We start from the raw sequence: 21743 nt of genomic DNA on the forward strand, positions 1-21743 counted from the left end.
CTTGAGGCAGAAGCAAAGTCTCTAAGGAACATATCAGGGCAATAACACCATTCAGCAGAGGTTGAGACAGTGGAAGAATTCTAAGCTGAACGACAAAAGACGCCAGGGCGGGGAAGAAGGGGTGTTTCAGGAGGCTGTGCATAGAGGGGAGGACGGGGAGGGGAGACATCCAGGGCCACATGCCCCGAGAGCAAAAGGCAGTGGGGAGAAGAAACCACCCAAACGCCAAGTTCTTTCCCACCCATGTCTTTATTTAATGATCGCAAAATACAGTACCGAGACAGGGCATGCATCACAGACGACAACACAGAAGCAAGTCACGGAAACCGGGGTCAGAGGGCCTCATTACGTGTGAGGTAGCGCGAGGTGGTGCCGGGGAGCGGGACGCTGGGGGGGGACGAGCACCGGCCCCACTCGGGACACACGGGACTACGGACCACAGTAGAGCTGGGGGAGGGGTCGTCGGCCACACGGAAAGAACAGCTAGAAGCGTTTCACATCCCATCACCCGTTCCAGTCCCCCTCTCTGTGGACACAGCTTCTGATCCCCTTATCACTGGGGATGTCTCCACCCTTCCCTTCCCTTCCCAGGGGCAGGCCCCACCTGCCCTCGCCCAAAAACATCCAGGAGCGTTTGCGCTGAAAACGCCCGGGGCTGCCATCCAGGGAGCTGGAGGCCGAGTGTGTTAAGACACTGCTCTATAAGAATAGTCGCACTTGGTAAAGCTGGGGGTGGAGGGGGTGGCAAGGGGGAAGGATACTCATCTCAGTCGGGGAAGGCTGCTGCTGAGTCAGGAAACGTTGCACAGTGGTGGTGCGGGGTGGACAAGACGCTCGGGTTGGGGTCCCCCTCTCGGGCTTGACTGGGTTAGGTGGAGAGGGGTCCTGGTGTGCAGGGCCGAGAGGGTGGGGTTGTCGGGGAGTCGAGGCAGCACCCCTGGGAACCCGGTGTGCGGGACTGGCCGTGGCGGGGCCCACACGCGGGGTGCTCAGTTGAGCAGGGTTCCGTAGAGCTGGGCTTTCGTGAGGCTGTCCTTGCGGCTGAGCCCCGAGCTGCCCGCCCGAGGGAAGGCAGGCTGGGGGCTGAGGCGGGCACCGGGGTGCATCTCCGGGGAGGCCTCCATGGAGCTGGGCTCCAGGGAGTCCCTGGAGCTGCGGAGGCTGAGCTCAGGCTCAGGGCTGCCGCTTGCCCCAAGGAGCTGCACCCCAAGCCGCTCGCGGTCCCCCTCACTGGCCGCGTAGCTGGGCAGGGGGTCAGCCGAGCGGCCAGGGCTAAGGCTCAGGTCACCAGCTGCCCGGAGGTAGCGGGGCTCGACCAGGTGGCCCTGGGAGAGGTCATCACCCTCCGAGAAGCTATCGGCCTTGTAGCTGGCATAGAGGGGGCTAGCGCGGCCCTCGGCATTCTCACTGGGGCTGCCTCGGGCCCCATAGTAGCGGTCATTGAAGCCGCCAGGCGAGGCGAGGCTAGGGGCAGGGGCCGCAGCCGCGGCCGGAAAGGGATAGGCGCCAATGTCGTCCACGCTCAGTGGCCGCCACTGGCCGCGCCCGGCCCCTGCGACCAGCCGGGCGGACCCAGGCTTGGCCCGCAGGTTCCACAGGTTGGGGGGCATCAGGGCAGGCTGGGGGCCCGGGGAGAGTGGGAAGCGGAAGGGCTCGGCGGGGAACGGCGACACAGTCCTGGGGAACCCCGGAGCCACTGCGGCCTCCAGCGGGGCGGCCACCGCAGCTGCGGCAGCCGCATAGCGCGGGCTGCTCCCGTAGGCTGCGGGCGGCTTGCGGCCGAAGAGCTCGTCGCGGCTATTCAGGTAGATGGCCTGCTGCGAGGCGGTCAGCGTGCTGGCCTGGGCGTGCTCCTTCTCCTCGGACGCGGCGCTGAAGCTGGAGTAGGAGCTGGACGTGGGCAGCGAGGCCGCGTAGCCGCCGAAGGCCTCGTGGCGGTAGCTGGCGGGGTAGGCCGCCGCGCCGGCCTCGGTATCTTCCTCCTCCTCCTCCTCCTCCTCGGCCGTGCTGTCGGTGGAATTCTGGGCCTGCAGGAAGCCCACGTCGGACCCGGGCCCCTCCACGCTGGGCCGCCGGTCTCGGTGCCGCTCCTCAGGGCAGTAGAGGGCCGTGTCGCTGCAGTAGATGTCCCCCTTGTAGGGGGGTCGGGACCCTGGCTTCTCCAGCCCCTCAGGGAAGCCCAGGTCTTGGGCCGAGGCTTCCGACAGGTGGGAGGACAGGCTGCTGGGGTCCGGCTTCTCCAGCACCTTGGCAAGCACGCAGGGGGGCACGCTGTCGGCGTAGGCCGGGCGGCAGAGCGGGGCGGGCAGGCTGCAGCCTGGCTTCTCTGCGTGCAGGTTCATGCGTTCCTGGAACTCCGCGGGCAGCTGGTGGCGGGGGGCGATGCAAGGAGCAGGAGGGAGGGGGTCACGGTCAGCCCAGAACCGGCAGCCAAGGCTGACAGACAGGGGACCTGCCCGGGGCCTGTCTGATCCCACCAGCCAGAGCTGTATCCTGCAAGCCGCAGGATGGCCCCGGTCCCCCCCGGGTCACTCTGATGGGGCCCCCGCAGAGCCCTGAGGCTGGACCCCCAGCTCTGACTCGGGCCTCCTCCTGAGGGGCTGACTCGCTGACCCAGCCCCACGGTCTCCAGGGGACACCCAGTCCTGTGGCCTGGCTCAAACCAGACAGACTCAGATGCAACAGAGACTGAGGGCCCAGGCATGCAAGGGGTTTCCACGTGAGTGCTTGATGCCTGGTGGGGGACGGCCTGCTACCGTTTGATCTGTTTTGTGAGGGTCTTGGGGGGTGGCCCAGGCTCCAGGAGAGGGCACCTGGACAAGGCCTGGGTGAGGGGCGTGCCCAGACAGGGAGGGACAGCCTGGCTGGCACGGGGGCCCTGGGTCCAAGTGGCGCTTGCCCTGTGGCCCTGGCCGAGTGGCTCCCGGGTGAAGCCAGCTTTCTTATCTCTGCAGAAACTGTGCCCAGACCAAACCACTGGGTTTCTGAGAGGCTCACACAGGGTCACCCTGCCGGGAGCAGCCCCTTGGAGGAAACTGGGGCTGAGTGGGCAGACCATCCAGGCTGGTGGGGAGGTACGTGCAGGGCGGGCCCTCCACCACATATGCAGAGGGGCTCGGACAAGATCGAGAGGGCCGGGGGCATGGGGTCTTGGAGCTGCTCGGAAGGAGCGCGGTGGCCACGGGCGGCGGGCCTGGCCGGGGTGGGGCTCACATTACCTCAGCCATCTTGCGGCCCCTGCCGTAGGTCTGGCTGCACTGCAGCAGCTGCGCCGCGAGACTGCAGTCCTTCCTGTAGAGCTCCTAGGAGACAAGCCATTTGACTGGGTGCAGGCTCGGCCCATGCCAAGGTCCCCGCTGCTGACATGGTAACCGGCCGCAGAGCTGGCCGTGCGGTGGGCAGCACGCCGACCCTCTCTGCACCTCTCACCTGTAGGATGGGTTACCGGCCCCGACCTAGAGCCTGGTGTGTGGACGGCCCCCTGGCCGGCAGTCCTGCCGCTGACCCGAGTGGGAACCTCCCACAAAGCAGGGGCCATGGAGGAGGAAGGCTCCCCATTGGCCCCTAAAGTCCCAGAGGCCCCCAGGCATGGACACCAAGCCATCTCCCCGCCCTCGGCTTCTGAGTCCCTCCTAAGGGAACTCTGTGGACAGTGCTGGCAATAGCCAGCGATTACGAGTGGACCTGCCACCCCCCCAACCAAGGTCTCAGGGTGAGGCCTGGCAATGGAGGGGGCTTGCAGCGCCAGGCAAGGGTCAGGGCGAGTAGGGGCGGAGGGCCTGTGTGACCCCAGGTTCAGACAGGGACCGGCTCAGCCTCCTGAGCTGAAAACAGACGCACACAGGAGGAGTCCAGGGCACGTGGTTCTACCTTTGGGAAACCTCTGTTGCACGTGCCTGTGGCTGGACCTTGGTTCCCGCCCCCGCTCAGGGACCCTCTGCAGCCAGGGCTCTGATGGGGTTGCCCTGGCCCTGAGATCCACCCACAGTCTCAGTTCAACCAGAACCAGGTGTCCTGCAGTTCGGGGGCGCTGCTGAAGCCATGGGCACCCCTGCCAGTCCCCGCTACCCTGGTCCTAGAGACTCTGGTGTCCCCCACTTGGCCGGCACGGTGGAGGGAACCCGGGTCGCCCACTCCTTCAATGCATCCCTGGAAGGGCACGGTTGGCCAAGAGCTGAGAACTGAGCCCCATGTGAGGCCCAGACCAGCCACCGCTGGCACCAGAGGGCTGGCCAGCCCTAGACCTGCCACTCAGTCGTGAACAGACGCCAGAGTGCTGCCCCATCAGAGCCTCCCCTCTCCTTTGCATGCACTCGTCTGCCATCTCCTACAGATGGCACCTCCACCTGGCTGGCCAGGGCGCCTGCCGCACCCTCCTGCTACATCCTCCCCCTACCCCCCAACCCCAGACCCCAGCCCAGAGCACAGCAGGTGGCTCCCGTCCTGCAGATTTCAACTTCTGCAGTCAGACTGGACCCATGTCGTCCTCTGAGACCCCACATCCCTACTCGGCCAATCGGTTTGCTTCCATCTGCAGAACATAACCGGAACTGAAGCCCCCTCCCCGCCTCCCGGCCGCCATCCCGGCAGACTCGTCCTCTTTCTCCCAGACTGCTTCTTGCTCGCACATCCACTTAGAGCTTCATCCCCCACGGTCTGTCCTCAGCAGAGCAGCTGCGGAGCCTGTAAGAGGAAGTCCAGCCAGGCTTCCCCCTGTTTAGGAACCTTCAGTGGCTCCCATTTCAGGCAGAATAAAACCCAGATTCCTACTGGTGCCTAAACGCCACCTCCTGTTATCCTGACCTCAGACCCTCGGGCCCTCCTCCCCACCAGAGCCCCCTCCGGTCTCTTTGCTGGTCTTCGAGTTACTCAGAGCCCCCATCTGCTGCTGTGGCTTTCTGCCTGGAATGGGAGCCCTCCCCTGCCATCAGCTCCCTGCTCGTCTTCAGGTCTCGGCTCCTGCAGCCCCTTCTAGAAGCACCGGACTGAGGTTCCCAGACCCTGCAACTGGCGTCTCCCAGCCCCCTTGCTGCCTTATTTTTTCTGCAGCATTTAGCACTTCTAACTCGCTACACAGTTTACCTATTTATCCTGGGTTCTGTCCGCCTTCCCCGCTCAGATGTGAATTCCACGTGCACAGGCCCCTGGCTTGCCTGTGCTCTTCACACCCTGTTCTCAGAGCCTCGAGGAGCAGGTGCTAATCAGCGAGTGTGTGCTCAGCAGTCAGAGGTCTGTGGAGGGGGGCGCCGCCCTTCTCATGGGACCCAGGGAATCAGGACCCACGGGCAGCCCCAGGGCTCTGATGCCCAGTGGGGGTGGCCAAAGGCAGAGTCCTGAGTGGCCCCACCCCAACCTTGGGGTCGGGAAACCCTGCTTTGACTGGGCCAAGGGGGCCTCGTGTTCCCCACCTTGAGTCCTGTCTCCTTCCAGCGGAGGGTCTCACGGACATGGTGTGAGAGGCAGCCCCTGTCATTCCCTGACCGCCCACGTGCTTGTTGAGGCCCTGCCCCCACCCCCCGTCTCTCCACCCAGCCCTGTGCCAGCCCCTCAGGGCTGCCGCGCGGGCTCAGATTGGCCAGACACTCACATTGTCCTCCGAGAGCTTGTCAATGGTCACCTTGGCCTCCAGCAGGTGGCTGTTGAGGGCGACAATCTCATGGCTGAGAGCTCGTTTTTCTTCCTCATAGTGCTGGCCCTGGGGTTGGGGGACAGGCAGGGGGGTGGTCAGCGGTCAGCAAAGGCCTGGGACTCAAGCCCCGTTGTTCCTCCTGGCTTCCCCAGAAAGCGAGGAGGAGTTTGGAGGCCAAGGAATGCAAGGGTCAGAGCACAGAGCGACCCAGGTTCCAATCCCGCTCTGCCAGTGAGGAGCCGAACAGCCCTGGGCAAGTCACGAACTCCCTGAGCCTCCGTTTCTCATCAGTACTGTGGGGACAGTGATAGCTAAGGGCTTGACAGCACCCTCCCATTCGGGGTGGAAATGGAGGGGACCGGCCCAGCCCCTCGGGGAGAGGGCAGGGTGGAAATGAGGCCTTTGGCCCAGCTCCACGGGTAAGCGCATGGCGGCCTGGCCCTCAGTCCTCACCAGGGTTCCAGAGCTGGGGGCCCCGGGCTGGGCATGCTGGGGTGGGGCAGGGGGTTGTGGCCTCACCATGCGGAATAGCTTGTCCTCCAGCTCCTGGTTGATCCTCTGCAGCGCCATGTAGTTGCTCTGAATCCTGGAGTGGAGGCCGTGAGGTCACTGCCGTGCCAGGCCTGGCCCTCCCGTGGCCCCTGCAGCCGTACGGCCCGCTGATGGCTGAACCTAGGCCCCCTCTCTGGTCTAACTGTTCCTGTGCTAGAAAATATCTCATTTAAACTAACAGGTTGCCAGGGCCCAGGACCCTTACTGATGAGAAGGGAAAGTTTCTTATTCAGAAGAGATTCTCGGGAACTCGCTCAGAGCTAGTTAATTCACATTTTACACACAGTCCTAACAACTCTGCCTAAGGGGTTCCCAGTTCAACAGCAGGTTAGCAGGGAATAGGCTTAAGACTATGCAATGAGCCCTGGAGTGATTGCTGAAGACACAGGGTGAGTAGGATACGGTTTCCCTAGAAGAGGCTGAGGTGGGGAGGCAAGTGTGGGGTGGGAATTGATGGCCGCCCTGAGGTGTGATGGTGGAAGGGGCAGTGCCCACCCTCTCGACAGCCTGTGTGTAGTGTTAGTGCCCGTGTCTTGCCAACAGAGAAACTGAGGCTAGAGGTGCTTCAGTAGTTAGGGACAAAGAGCCCCCCTGCAAATTCAGTGTTCTATAGAATCATGGGTTAGGTCCCTGGGTCGGGAAGACCACCTGGAGAAGGAAATGGCAACCCACTCCAGTATTCTTGCCTGGAAAATCCCATGGACAGAGGAGCCTGGTGGGCTACAGTCTATACAGTCACAAAGAGTTGGACATGACTGAGCACACAATCCTCAATAAATATTTAAAACAAACCAAGCCAACAGCAAGCTGAAACTCCAATACTTTGGCCACCTGATGTGAAGAACTGACTCACCGGAAAAGACCCTGATGCTGGGAAAGATTGAAGGCGGGAGAAGAAGGGGATGACAGAGGACAAGATGGTTGGATGGCATCACTGACTCAATGGACATGAGTTTGAGTAAACTCCAGGAGTTGGTGGTGGACAGGGAGGCCTGGCATGTTGCAGTCCATGGGGTCACAGTCAGACACAACTGAGTGACTGAACTGAAGCCAATGGCAAAATTTGAGTGGTTTTTTTTTTAAAAAACATTTTTTCTAAAGGAAGGCTGTAAAGTGCATAATATTTTTTAAGAAAAATACCCATATTAAATGTGTGTGCTGTGTGCTAAGTCACTTCAGTTGTGTCTGACTGCGTGTGGCCATTTGGCCTGCAGCCCACCAGGCTCCTCTGTCCATGAGGTTCTCCAGGCAAGAATACTGCAGTGGGTTGCCATTCCCTTCTCCAGGGGTCTTCCCGACCCAGGGATCATACCCGCGTCTCTTACGTCTCCTGCATTGGCAGGTGGGTTCTTTACCATTAGCACCTGTGCAGAACGGTGTTTTCAGAAGTTTTAAGGGAGTCATCCCTCAGGGTCCCACACGCCAGGCCGCTGAAGGAAACGGTCTCTAAATAAATGCTGGTTCATGTCCGGGGCTAGACACTGTTTTCCTATCAGAGACCCAGGCGACAGTGGCTGGGGCCCCGGTGGGCCAGTCTGGGTCTGGAGATGGCTGCTCCTGTGTCACCATGCCGCCCCACCACGTAAAGAGGACAGAAAGAATGAGCAGGGGACCAAGAGGTATCAGGGAAGAGCCTGTACCTCGCAGCGGCCAGACCCACGTTCAGATCCTGGTTTGGGAGCTCGTGGTACAAGGTGCGACTCTGGAAGAGCCACTTGGCCTCGCGGACCTTACGTGCAAATGGGGTTACCCCGCCTTCTCGGCCCCCGCCCCAGAGCTCCTCCCCGTCGAGGCCACGTCCCTCCAGGGCTCCGCCCAGTCGAGACCACGCCCCTCCATGGCTCCGCCCAGTCGAGACCACGCCCCGCCAAGGCCCCGCCCCCTCACCTGCGCAGCTTCTCAGTGACTTTCTCCAGCTCCTCCTGCGCACGGCGCAGTTCGATCTCCAAGAAGTGGCGGGTGGAGTCGAACTCGTTCTCCAGCTTCTCCAGCCGGTGCGTGGTGTAGGACAGCCGCTTGCGCAGCTCGCCCTTCTGCTCCTGCAGCGAGCTGCAACGACAGGCGGCGGCGGCGGGCCAGGCCGCGGGCACTGAGCTCGAGGCGCGTGTGGGTGCGCCCCGGGCGCGCCCGGCCGCACCAGTGCATGCGCACACGCACCGCACACACACTGCACGCGCGCGGGCACACACACACCACACCCCACAGGCACACACACACACACCATACGCGAGCGCGTACACACACACCACACCCCACAGGCGCGCGCACACACACACACACACACACACACACAAGCGCGCACACCTCCCCAGCCCCTCCCTGGGGGGGTCACGGTCCCTGACACTGAGCCAGTCTGGCACTGGGGCGAGTGTTTGGGGGCGGCTGAAAGGACCTGGTTTAAAGATCGCCCAGCAGCAGCACCCCGCCTCCGTGTGGGAGCCGAACTCCAGCCGGCACGGCTTACAGGGCCCCCGTCTTGCTTCTCTACAGCAGGGGCCCGGACCGGTGAGGCCCAGAGTCAGTAGTGCCACATCCTAGAGCAGGCCTCTCTTCCTCAACCAGGCTGTGTGCCCTCTGGGCCCGGGAGAGGAGGGGTCCCGTGTGAGGCCCCGTGCCCTGGCAGCGTCCACCACAGTGGCCAGCTAGCTGCACGGAGCACCAGAAACTCAGAAAATCCCGGGCCTGCTCATGTCTCCCTTCCTCCAGGAAGCCTTCCAGAGGCAAGCCTGGCTCATAGGCTCTACTTTCCCCCACAGACTGAGGGCTCCTCTGGGACCCCGGCCACTGAGTCCCCTTGCTCAGGGAAAAACAGGGGGCGGCTCCCCCCTGAGCCACATGCCACCCATTCACATGAGCTACCCTGGGGCATGAGGCAGGAGGGGCAGGTGTTACTGGCCACACCCTCCTGTCGGCTGCCACCCGGCTCCTAGAAAGCACCTAACCACGGCTGATCATGTGCTGACCCTCTGAAGCACCCTTCCCTGGGCTGGCTGAGCGCGCAGAGGGGGGCCGCGGGGGGCAGACTCACCTTCAGCAGTTGGGAGGGCTCGTTTCTGTAGGGAAGGGACAGCTGCACGGTGGGTGGGGGCACCAGGGGAGTTCTGCTGGCTGTTAGCCACGAGTGAGGCTAAGATTCAAGCTGCCGTTCGGTGCCCTGGGTGTGCGCTTTGCTCAGTCACCCCCTGAACTGTGCCCCGTCAGCCCCTGTGCTACAGTCACAACAAAGCCCAGAGCTCCATGGCGTCACGGGGTAGGCAGGGGCCCTGCTGTCACACAGCCCTGGCTGCCAGTCCCACCCCCCGCAATGCACTCGTGACTGTCCCCCTCTTGCCCTGACACACAAAGCCCTGGTTCCAGAGGGGTGCCCAGGTGTAGGGGCCCAAATGCCCATCGTTTGCTTGAAGAAGCACAGCCCCCCTCAGTGGACCATCTGGAGCCAAGGCCCCTTGGATGGTAACTTCTGGTGGGTTTTCCTGCGGGCAGGCAGGAGGCTTTCTCCAGCGCCCGGGGAAGAGTGATCATCAGCTTCCAGCCTGATCACACAAACCACACGTGTGACCACAGGCACACACCCAGCAAACCTCCCTTAAGCATTCCTGGACCCCTGCCCAGGTCTACATTTTTTCAAAATAAGTAAAAATAAAGAGTTGCCTATGTTTTGAGAACCTCAGAGAAGGGCGGGGTGGGTCCTCCCAAGAGTTGATCCCCAAGGAAGATGCCAAGTGACAAGCAAGCAGGGAGCCCAGTGGCAGAGTGCCCAGGGCTGCCCACACAGGCCCCGCCGCCTCCTCCAGGCAGCACACCTGACTGATTTCACTGAGAACTTCCTGCAGCTATTGATCCCAGGCTCCCCCTTGGCCCAAGCCTGTCTCTCCAATGGGCTGCCAGACCTCCTGAGGGCTCTCCTACATCCACCCCAAGGGTTCCTGCAGCGCATGGGGTCAGGGCAGCAGCCCCTGCAATCAGCCAGCCTGCAGGGTTGTAGGTGCACCCACAGCCCTCGGTCACAGGGGGTCCACGCCCCCCGGAAAGAGGTGCAAGCACCCACCCTCCACCTCTCAGAGCCAGCACCCTTCCCTCCCCGACCCTGGCCACCCACCCGCAGCCACAGCTGGGGCCCTGCCATCCCAGGACTGTTCATTCCTGTTACCCCGCCTTATCCCCACTATGGCATGTCCACCCTGCCCCCTTCCCTCCTCGCTTGCCCTGTGCCTCCCGTTTACCCTGCACCTCACAGCAATGGCAAACATGGCCCTTGGCCCTCAGAGCGTATCATCTCGAGGGGAGACAGTGAGCAAGGGAACAGGCTCCCCGAGAAGGCGAGTGGAGGAAGAAGCCCTGATGGGGTGGTGGGGTGGCCCCAAGCAGAGCCAGGACCTGCCCCGGGGCAGTGTGACCCTCTGTTCACAAGGCAGCCGGCTCCATCGAGCAGCCCACCTCCACCTCCATTCACCTACGGCCGCCGGATGCTCTTGCAGATGTGCCGGGCGGCTGTGTCCCCACCAGCCCTCAAACGCTGCTCCCATCCTCCCTGAGCCCCTCACACCCACCCACCCCTGAGCCCATCCAGCCCTGGGTGGGTAGCGCCCCCAGCCCCTGGCCCCTACCCTCTCCTGGTGCAGGTGCCCGGGCCCCGGGCCTGAACGCGCCTCCCTGGCCCCTCAGCTGCACCCGCCTCACTGCCCGCCACCTTTCTCCAGCTCCACTGCTCAGGCTGACCCCAGGGCCCTGGTTTGTCCCTCACCCCTCTCTGCACACCTCGGGCCACACGTCCTCTGTGTCCAGCCCCACACGAACCCCTCCCAGGCCTCCATCTGGAGGCCCCACCTCTCTCTAGGGTTCCACGATCACCCCAAATCCAGCCGCCCACCAGCCACTCCTCCCAGAGGCCCACATGCACCCCTCACCCAGCACGCCCGATGCTGACCCCTCTCTGCCTCCTGTGCTGCCCATCAGTCTCCAGTCAGACCCCGAGAGGCCGTGGTGATCCCTCTTGCTTGTGGTCACCCTCCACAGCCCGTCACCAAAGTCCTGCCAATCCACTACTCAAGAGCTTTGGACACGTCCCCGCCCTTCCTGGTCCAGGGAGGGCCCTGGGCTGGGCACTCCCGGGGTCTTTGGTCACCTGGGTGGTACCACCATCCTGGGGCATTTACCCGAGACCCGCCTGACCTCAGTCTCAGTCTCTGCGTCTGTAAAATGGGGATGTGTGCACTCGCACCCGGGAGCGCCCACTCTCGGGGAGCAGGGCTGTCCCTGTGGTCCCTGCACCCCTGTGATCAGAACCACCGGGAGATAATGCCGGGGGCAGGCACTGTGGCCTCTGCCTCCCCCGGGTGTGGAGGTGGCTCAGGGAGCCCTGGAGTCTAGAAACAGCCTGGTAACAGGTGCACAGGGTGGGCGTGGAAACCCCTTGTGGCCGCCCTCAAATCAGGGGCACCCTCCCAACTGGTGGGGGGCTCGGGAAGCCCTACTGGAACTGCCATCTGGTGTGTGTGGGTGTTTCATGGTGCCCTTCTTGCCCGTGAGAAGTCCCTGGAAGGCTTTCCCAGCTCACAGGAGAGAAAGATGAGCTGCTTGGCACAGAGTGGGGCCTGGAGGGACCCTGCCAGCCTCCCACCAGGGGCCCCTCTGGCCTCAGCAGAGGCCCGAGCCCACGGACCGAGCCCTGGGCTGGGCTTGGGGGGCACCGGGGCCTGGCCTCCGAGACAGGATGGCCGGGAAGCAGGGCTGAGGGTGCTGGGCCTCTTCTTGGTGTAGGGGGGAGCTGATGCCGACGCCGGATGGATGTCTGGGGACAGAGGCTGAGGAAGTGGGGAGACAACAGGTGTATTACCTGTCCCAGAGCGAGGGCGAGGACCTGGCCCGTCGACCCTGCAGGTTGCGGGACTGCCCGAGGCACGAGGGCACCCAGGCGCTGCGCAGCCTGTGGGTGAAGAGGACAGAGCTGCTCAGAACGGGGACTGGGGGGCACGCCGGCCCGCCAGGGGCACGCAGTCACAGAGATGTGGGGGGTCGTCCCCCCGCCGGCAGGAGAGCTTCTTTGCTGTCACCAACACAGCAGCGGGTGCTTGTGCATGTGCCAGGGTGTAGGCACCTGCCAGCCCTGGTTGCCTGGATGCATTGCTGGCCCCGTGTCCACCAGCAGCGGGGTCCCCACCCCCAGGCCTGCACCCCCATTGCAGCCTCAGAGGGGAGTCCCGGGGGGCAGGCTCCACCCAGCTCCAGATTCCGGTCCAGCTGTTGCTTCTTCCTAGTGGGACCCATTGGTCAGAGACCCTGAGAAGCCAGGAGGATGGCGGGAGGGTGACCCCCTGACCCTGCTGGGAGGTGGTGATTGGCAGATCTGTGTGCACATGAGTGGAGTATTCTGGAGGCCGTGGGGGACCCAGTGGATGTTAGCGGTTCAAGACAGGGCCCTCCTGGGACCCCTTCTCGCCAACCCTGCCCGTGGCCTGTCCGGGCCAGGCAGGGGGTGGGATGCAGGGTGGAGGAAGACCCAGCCCAGCCCCGTGGCACCGCCCTGCTGTGGGGCAAGGGGATGCCCTGGGCCTGAGTCCACCGGGTCATGCCCTTGCCACGGTCTCTCCAGGGAGGCCGTGCCGGCCCCCCAAGCCAAAGCGGAACTCTGATGGGAAGATGATACCCCGGACGTTGGGCGTCCAAACAAGGCTTGGAGACGTGGGCAAGCGTGTGTGTGAAAGAGCCGTGGAACTGGTTGACAAAATGATCTCACACAGACGGCCACTCGAGGTGAGGGAAGCGGAGAAGGCCGGTGTCGTTTGGGCCAGGTGGTGGGGTTCGGGGCGGGTGCGACGTTTCCCTTTACACTCTGCTGGATTTATCATATTTCCTACAGTGAGGATGAAAACTTTTTAAAAAGTTTACGAAGGACCACATTTGGCTGCTCCCCCTCAGAAAGATTTCCAGTGTTGATCTGACAAGGGGTGGGTGCGGGTGCTGCGGAAGCTCTGGGCTCTGATCTCCACTTCTGTGACCCTCTGTGAAACGGGCTGCCCTTGGCCCTGGTTTTCTGCAGGCCGGACTGGGGGTAGGCAGGCTCTCCAGTTCAAAACTGGACTCTGGGATTCCAGGCCCGGGGTCCACTCTCGGGTAATGACCCCAGAGCTGTCGAGTGAACAGACAGTGGGGGCAGGACGGGCCGGTTCTTCTCTTGTGGGAGCGGCCAGAGACCCAGTCTCCCCTCAGTGGCTTGACCGAGGTCAGCGATTCCTGGGGGAGTCCCCTGCCTAGCCCTCGCCCTCCAGTCCCCATCCCAGAAGGCCCTTCCGCAGGGAGACCCCTGGCAGGTGAGGTCTCATGGGAGTAGAAGGGAGACTGGGAGACTGGGGCCCAGGGGAGGGGGACGGGGGGCTTGCCTGGAAACACAGGGAATGGAGGGTGTTGCTGTGACCTGACCCAGACCTTGCCTCTGGTCACACGCAGGGCATCTATGTCCCTGACAACTGCTCTCGTTCTGACCCTGATTCTCACTACCTCCAGCCTCTGCAATGTGGGGCACCTCTTGCTAGAGATTAGACTGGTGCCCAGAGAGGTTAAGCAAGTCTCCCCAGATCACACAGCAAGTCCAGGGCGAGGATGAGATTCCACCCCCACCCCCCGACACCTGTGATGCTTGTGCCAGGTACAGGGTGGGAAGGATACAGGTGCCATGGGGACCCAGGGAGCCGGGGGGCCTCCTTCCCTGCGCTGTGGAGGGGAGCGGTGCTCCCTGGTAGGCGGTGAATGGGGCAGGGCGGGGCTGAACGAATGTCCGCTCTCTCGCTGGATGCTGGGTACACGGAGCCAGGAGCGGCCGGTCCATGTGGTGCCCCTAAAGGCCCCCCCACCCCGTGTCCAGCTCCCCCCCAACAGTCACGCTCCAGTGGCACCAAATTGCTTGTCATTCTTCACAGGCTGCAGGCGGCTTCTCATCTTGGTGACTTTGTCCCCACGTCCCCTCTGCCAGGATGGCACTCGCTCCCTCGGTCCAGGTTAACCCCTCCCCACCCAGGGCCTGGCAGGGGGGACCCTGATACCCCTGCCGGCCCGGCCGGCCCCCCAGGGAGCGTCACGGGGCTGAGTGCTCCAGGGCAGTGTCCTGCTCCACGCAGGCCCTGAGCCCAGGCTTCCCCATCAGCGGGAGGGCAGGTCACAAAACCCAGCCAGACCACGCCCACCTCCGGGCAAGATTCCGCCGCCCAGTCCCGTCCATCACTCAGACCCGCACTGGCCCCGCCTCGCCCGGCTCCGGGCTGCGCCCGAGTCCTCCTGGGTCCCTTCCTTCCCACCCTGTCCTTGCCGTCCGCTGGGTCAAGGACCTTCCCTCGGGGCTGTTTCTGGGCTGCCCGCTCAGGCCCTGGCTCCCGGGACAGCCTGCTTTCCTCCACTGAGTCTCATTCCCGTGGGGACGATACCCCAGGCACTGGCCTGCCCTCCCGTGGGACCGCCTCCTTCCCACACCCCCTTGCCCCATTCCCCGGGCACTGTGTCTGGGCGGCGGAGCCGGGGACCAGCAGCACGTGTTGTTCAAAGGCTGTGCAGACGGCGGGAGGAGAGACGCTTGTCTCCTCTCTGGGGCTGCAAGATCTGGGGCGTGTTTATGTCCCTAGGGCCTACCGTGAGGCTGGGTAAATGGTGGGGGGCGTGGAAAAGTCTCCCAAGTCGTCCCTTCTCCACCGCGGGGCTGGTGAGGCCCACCTTGCTCCCTCCCCCACCCAGCATCTCACGGTCCCCTGGGAGCGGACCCCCTGGAACTCAGGCTGATGGCCCGGGGACTGGCTGGCAGCTCTCCGTGTCTCAGGCCCGTCCAGCCCCTGGGCAGCCCCTCGGCTGACTCTGCCACAACCTCACCAGCATCGCCATGGACATGGGGACGGGGTCTCTGGACCCGGCCACCAAGGCGCCAGGTCCTGTAGGAGCCTGCGTGTGTGTGTCTGTGCGTGTGCGTGTGGGGGAGAGGGCTGTCACAGGGCTGGCCTGGGGCCCCCAGCCAGGAGGGGTCCCCCTGCTCAAGCCAGGAGGAGCGGACGGAGGGCAGGGATTCTATGCTTGCCCAGGCCCCGCCCTCTCCTGCTCCGCTAACCGAGGTCATCCAGGGGCACCCTCCTGCTTCCGTCCTCAGGGCCAGTGACACGACTGCTCTTCCGCCCAGAGACCTGGAGACGCCGCAGGAGACCTTTCACCTCGCCTACCCCGCATCTTATCAGGCAGCCGGCCTGGGAGCCCTCCGTGGGCGGGCAGATCCAGGGGTGCTGGGGGCCAGGCCGAACAGGGTCACCTCTGGGCAGGTGGACGGAGCAGCTGCAGAGTCACCCCCGGGCCTTTGCACATGCTGCCCTTCCTGCTCTGAACACCCCCTTTTTTTGCTCTTCTGTTCATTCTGTTTACCTCCTCCAGGAAGCCCTCCCTGACCTCTCTAACCTTGCTCTGGTTGGGGCCGCCTCTCCCTAGCCTGGGTGCCGGCACCCCGCACAGACACACGACGTCCCTGGGGCCGAGCCGCCAGGCTTTCGCTTTTAGCCCAGTCGGCAGACGGGGCAAGCCGCCACATCCTCTGTTGGGTTCCCTCCCTCACCTGCCTAGGAAACGTCTTCAGGAGCTCTTCTCTGCTCGATGTCCCCACGCCTCCCACCACCCCGCCCCACTCACAGCTGAAGACCTCGCTTCCTTCTCCACTGAAGACGGAGAAACCGCCCGAAGGGAACTTCGGCAGATGCCACTGCCAGCGCCCCCCCTGCTCCCCCCAAGCATCTGCCTGCCTGTTACTACAGACACCCTGCCAGGCAGCCCCTCCGCCCACTCCAGGCGTGGCTCCAGCCCAGTCTCCCCTCCCCCACCAACCGCCCATTTCTCCCTCTCTCCCGGCTCCTCTTCCGGCACACAGGCATGCAGGTAGGCTTCCCACATTGCGAACAACCCTCTGCTGGCCCTCCAGTACCATCCTCATTCTCAGCTCCGAGACACGTCGTGTGTCCTCACTCCTGGCCCACTAGACCAGGGCCTGACCTGGCTCTCGTCCCCTCGAGGCCACTGAACCGGCTCCTGCCCGGCCCTTCTCAGTGCTCACGTGGCCTCAACCCTTAGCACCCAGGGCACAGTGGACCCCGCCCTCCTCCTGCAAACCCCGCCCTCGCCTGGCAGACCTCCTCAGCCTCCTCGGCAGGTGGCCCTGGTCTCCCTGACATCCTAACGCCCAGGGCCCAGGGTCCTGCCTCCTTCTCTGGGTACACTCCCCCCATAGTGAGCCCTGCCAGAGATACCATCACTTCATGGAGGAACCACCCCCCCAAATTTTTGTCCCTCCCCCCACCCCCCGATGCCAGGTGTGCATACCCTCTGCGGCCTCCATCTCTGCTTGGGTAGCTCGCAGGCAGCACAGACCTGCAGGGCCCTCCATATCGTATTCTGCTTTCTCTCCCCGCCTCGCCAGCTAGGCCAGTGCCCCTCCCCAAACCTGGAGGCATACTCCACTCCTGTCTCTCTCCCGTCCTCCCAGGCCAGCGGCAAGAGCCACAGCCCTGCCTCCGAAACACATCCTCTGGCTCTGCCAGCCCCACCCACCACCCTGGGACCAGCTTCTCTCACGGGATTACTGCACAGCCTGCTAACTGGCTTTCTGCCCTCACCTGCTTAGGCAGAGAGGCCCTGTGGAAGGCTAAGTCGGATCCACCCCCTCCCTCTGCTCAAAACCTGCCCCCACGGCCCCTACATCACTAGGGTCAAGCCAGATGTGTTCACTCTGGTCACCTGATGGCAGATGGCCTTCCCCTTGGCCCCCTGGACCTCACCTTCCAGCCACAGGCAGCACAGCTTGCCCCCCAGGGCCTTTGCACCTGCTGTTCTTCTGCCCGGATCCCTCTGCCCTGTGGCTGCTCCTCTCCTCCTCCAACATTCAGATGCAACTTTCCTGAATTCCGCTGCACCCTCTCTCTCCCTTTCCCTGCTGGGCCTGTGTCCATCTATGGCCCCACACCGCCAGAGTGGGAGCTCCCCAGGACAGGGCTTTCTGTCCACCTCATTCCCCGCTGTGTCCTCGGACCCTGAAGCAGAGCCTGGCAACCAGAAGGGCCCTGTAAGCATTCACTGAATGAATGGAAAACAGAGTGAACGTGTTTTACAGATGAGCCTGTGGAGGGGCCGAGGGAGACAGTGCCCACCCCGGGTCCACAGCCTGCAGGCTTCCCGCCGGTCAACCCAGATGCCCCTCGGCAGTGTCTGGTGCTTCGGCCTTTTCCTCGCCTCTGAGGTCTGGGGCTGTAGGGGTCTGGCTTTGTTTTGTCAGCCTCGGCCAAAAGGAGATGCTCTCTAATTTCCATAAGGCTGACCGCCCCCGCTCCCCTCCCAGGCCCGAAATGATAGTGAGAGGGTCAAATCTGAATTTCAGGCCAACAATAGTATTTAGTGTTAAGAATGTGCTGAACGGGGCGTGGACACACTTATGCTAAATAAGCATCCAGCTGTTTGTTGAGATTGGGCAGCCCAATAAAGCAGAGGATGCCCAGTGAAATGTATTTAGATGGATTTAATTCATTGGGCATCCTGTACTTCATCCGGCAGCCCCAGGACGAAGGCAGAGGTGATTCTGTGGAGGCGGGCCTCCAGCCCCGGCAGGAGAGGTCGTCCATGCCCCCGTCATGAAGCAGGCTGGCCATCTGTGCGGGAGACTCAGCGTGGGGCAAAGGCTGGGGGGTGAGAAGATCCTGGCGGGGCCAGGGTGTGTCCGGAGGAGAGTGTGGCTTGAGCCCAGGCCTGGGTCAGCCAGCCAGGAGGCCCCGCGAGCCTGGCTCTGAGTGCAGGCCAAGCATCCCATCCCGGCTCCCCGGCTGCTTGGGGCACTGGGAGCCCCAGGGCAGAAGGCAGGATGGGAGGCAGGCCCGGACTGGGGCTGTCCTTCTGGTAGGTGGACCGGAACAGGGAGATCTAAGGAGGCTGCCTCAGGAGATGGGGGCCCCTCCCCTGCCTGGCCCCTCTCTCCCAGCACCCAACCCAGCACCGTTGCTTGTCTACTCTCGTTCCCCCTCTAGACTGCGGGTTGGGGCGGCCTGGAGGATGGGGCTGTGCACACCTTGGCCCTGGGTCCCTCCCTGCCCCAAGGTCACACCTGCTCTCTGCCCAGAGTTGGTGTTCAGAAGGTGTCAGCGGGGAGGATGGGAGAGTGGCATGACCAGGGTTGTCCCCACTTTGGGTGAGCAGCTCCCCACAGGGCTCCCAGATGAACCTCTCAGCACCTGCCACGAGGCTTCGGAGCCCAGGTGGGAAGGGGCTGCCGTCCAGCACTGTGATGATCAGGTTCACTGCTGCCCCCCATGCAGCCCATGCTGGCTCCACTAATGTGACCACCCCACCAGCTGGCTCACCCCTGCAAACAGACTTGGGCATGCATTAATTGGATCGGTGGGAGGGCCTGATTTCTAGAATTTTGGGGATCATAAAAGTAATCAGGACTGCGGGAGGCTCACTGATGACCCTAGAGAGCGGGGTGTAAGGAGCCTGCCCCCACCCAGTGCCCCCCACGTGGCCCCAGGCCCCTCAGGGATGCCCTTGGTCCCTGGTCCCTCTGCTCTTGCCTCCCCACCTACCACACCCACGGGAGACAGTCCTGGGGGCCAAACCCCAGTCTGGAAGAAAAGAACTGGTGTTATGATGGAAGATGTTTGCAGCAGCAGCAGGTGGGTGCAAGGCACGGAGGCTGAGGAAGGAGGCTGCTTTTCTGGGCCTCAGTTTCCCCATCAGTGACTGAACCCCAAAGGGATGCTTGTGACCATCACCTTCCTCTGGAAGCGTCCCCCCTGAGATCGCCCCCTACTCAATCCTTTGGTCAGCTGACACACAGAGGATGGAGACAGGGCAGGTGGGAAAGCACGAGGTACTTGTTGGGTGGGAACAGGTGTCCTGCGACCCTCAGTCCTCATCATGGGGTACTCTGCGGGGCGGGGTGCTGTGTCCTGGCCAGAGGGCCAGGGCTGGGCGACTAGTGGCACTTGGAGGGGCTGCCCTGGGGGCCTTCTATCCTGGCTCCCAGGCTCTTTAACCAGGCTTTCTAACTCTTGAGAAAGGAGCTGGCTTTCCAGGCCACCATTCCTTCGTCTGTGCAATGGGCAGCCTCCCCCCGTCCCTTCCAGAACCTTGGGTGAGGACTCAGCGAGGAGACTGTCAAAGGCATGCAGTAGGTCTCACTGGGTGATTGAATGATTAAATAGTGATCTCAGGCAGACATTTCCAGAACCTTCAGCTCCATTGCTCAAGAAAGACCCCCAGGCCTTGCCCTCATCATTGACGCCCGATGGAAATGCCTCCGGACACTCAGAGGGCCTGTCCAGGGATGCGGGCCATGTGGCAGCGCTCAGGCTGTTGCGAATGTCAAGTAAGAAGGTGCCGGAGGGGCCCAGAGATCTCAGCCAGCCAGGGCCGGTCTTCTGCCTGTGGTTAACAGGGGTGAGGCAGAGGCTGGGAAACAGGCCCAGGACACATCCTTGCTCTGAAACACCCAGTCACTGCCAGGACTGGGGATGTGCAGGGAAAGTGCCTCCTGGGGGCACAGCAGGGCCGGCCCCCTGCCCCCACTCTGAGATGCTCTGGCAGTCTTAACTCCATCTAGGTCTGCAGGTCACATCCTGACACCCCATTTCGCCGGGTCCTCTCTTTCATCATAGGAATACTGTCATTCGCCTGATGGTTGGGGAAACAGGGCCTGGGAACAAAGGGGACCATGTGAGGTGGGCGGGGGGCAGGGGGTTAACAGGCAGAAGCAGTCCACGTAGTACCAGCCATGTGCCTGGCTCCACGTGGGTTCATGAGTTCATTCTCAAAACGGCCTTCGAAGTTAGGTGTTGTTATTATGATCTACGTTCTATAGATGGAGAAACTGAGAAGCAGAGATGTTTAGAAACTGGCCCAAGTCTACCCAACCAGTAAATGGCAGGTACGGGATTCAAATCCAGGTAAGTTCACCTTCTTACTAACCCACATACTTCATCAGGCAGCCTTTGCAGAGGAGTGGGGACTCAGATGGGCTGTAGGGACAGGAGACTTTGAAGGGCAGAGCAGAAGAAGGTGAGACACAACAGTCTATGTGGAAAAGTGAAGCTGAAAGTCACTGTTGTGTTGGACTCTTTGCGACCCCATGGCCTATACAGTCCATGGAATTCTCCAGGGCAGAATACTGGAGTGAGTAGCCTTTTCCTTCTCCAGGGGATCTTCCTGACCCAGAAATCAAATTAGCATCTCCTGCATTGCAGGAGGATTCTTTACCAACTGACCTATCAGGGAAGCTCCGTCCATGTGGCAGGTCCTTTTATAATGCCCTGACTCCCAGAGGGAGAAACTGAAGCAAGACAGTCATTCACAGTTTAGTGAGAATTAGCCCCTAAGACTTCCTCCCCCAGAATTATGTTTAGAATGTGAGGCAGAGCCGGGAGGAGCAGCTGGGTCAGGTGGCCACAGAAGAGGGCACTGGGTGCCATGCAAGAGCATTGGTTTTCTGAGGGTAAATCGGGACCTGGAGGTCTTGGAGGTGCATCCTCAGCTCTGGACTTCAGGAAGGGCGATGGCGTGGCCCTCAGGAGGGGACGTTGGAGGATGGCCACTGGGCTGTAAATTTTAGCCCAAACACAGAGAAGCCTCTTCCCATTGGGCAGTGACCAGCTGTTTCGGGAGGCTCACACGCCTGGAAAAGCCCCTTTCTGCTTCTGGCCTCCGTTTCTCCAAAACCCTTCAGCTCCATATTCCCTCCTGGCTTGGAGGATGCAGTGGGCAGAATGCTGAGGGCCTGAGAAAGGCAGAACTCAGGTGCCACGGGAGGAAAAGCGTTCCCTCCTGCAGTGGGCCTTTGCCCGTGTCGGACCCCTGCTGAGAGCACCCTCCCCATACCTCCTCATCTCCACCCAAGCACCTCCCTGCGTCCAGCCAAATCCCTCCCCTGGAGGCTCTCACAAGGTGGTATTTTTTAAAAAATAATAATAAAAAAAACCCTGGGAGTAGGGTGGGAGGCACAAGTGTCCCCCAACACTTTTTAGGGGTCAGAGTGGAGAGCCCCACCATGGGCATCATGAAGCATGGGGAGGAGCTCTTCTCCGTCCCTCTTCCTCACTGTGCATCACCCGTGGGTCCCCACCATGGGGTCACGAAGCATGGGGAGGAGCTCTTCTCCGTCCCTCTTCCTCACTGTGCACCACCCTTGGGCCTCATTTCAGAGAATTTGCTTAGCAACTACTACGCGACAGCTCTAAGTGCTGTGGATCAGCAGTGAGCTGCTGTTCTCGGGGGAAGACGGACGATAGACAAGATAAATGAGTAAGACAAACTGAGAGTCAGGTGGGGATCAGGGAGATGGAAATGAAGGCAAGGAGAGGGAGCATGGGGGAGGGGACCTGCCTGTAAATGGAGTGAGTGGTCAGGAGCCCCCCCAGCCCTGACCCCCTGACCATGAATGACTTTTGAGCAAGATGCGAAAGGAGGGGAGGCAGGGAGTCACATGGGCGTCTGGGAAAGAACATTCCAAAAGGAGAGGCACATGCCAAGGCCCTGGGGCAGGTGCTTGTCTGATGGGGAATGAAGCACA

General features: G+C 62.3%; 1 protein-coding gene across 10 annotated transcripts in view; it reads right to left on the reverse strand.

Moving 5' to 3' along the window:
• Window positions 1–230: 230 nt before the first annotated feature.
• BEGAIN (brain enriched guanylate kinase associated) overlaps window positions 231–21743 on the reverse strand; it is a 46025-nt gene continuing 24512 nt past the window's right edge. For 5 of the 10 annotated variants that reach the window (XM_061395341.1, XM_061395343.1, XM_061395340.1 and 2 more), the window contains exons 3-8: window positions 12018–12107; window positions 8069–8230; window positions 6149–6215; window positions 5588–5695; window positions 3219–3302; window positions 231–2366 (exon numbers count right to left, since the gene is read on the reverse strand). In XM_061395341.1, coding sequence (XP_061251325.1) covers window positions 990–2366; window positions 3219–3302; window positions 5588–5695; window positions 6149–6215; window positions 8069–8230; window positions 12018–12107 — 1888 coding nt within the window. In that variant the 3' untranslated portion in view covers window positions 231–989. The remainder of the gene's footprint in view (window positions 2367–3218; window positions 3303–5587; window positions 5696–6148; window positions 6216–8068; window positions 8231–12017; window positions 12108–21743) is intronic. The other 5 variants (XM_061395346.1, XM_061395349.1, XM_061395345.1 and 2 more) reach the window with 1 other exon arrangement.

The sequence above is a fragment of the Bos javanicus genome, chromosome 21 (assembly GCF_032452875.1).
Source record: "Bos javanicus breed banteng chromosome 21, ARS-OSU_banteng_1.0, whole genome shotgun sequence".
Taxonomy (NCBI): Eukaryota; Metazoa; Chordata; class Mammalia; order Artiodactyla; family Bovidae; genus Bos; species Bos javanicus.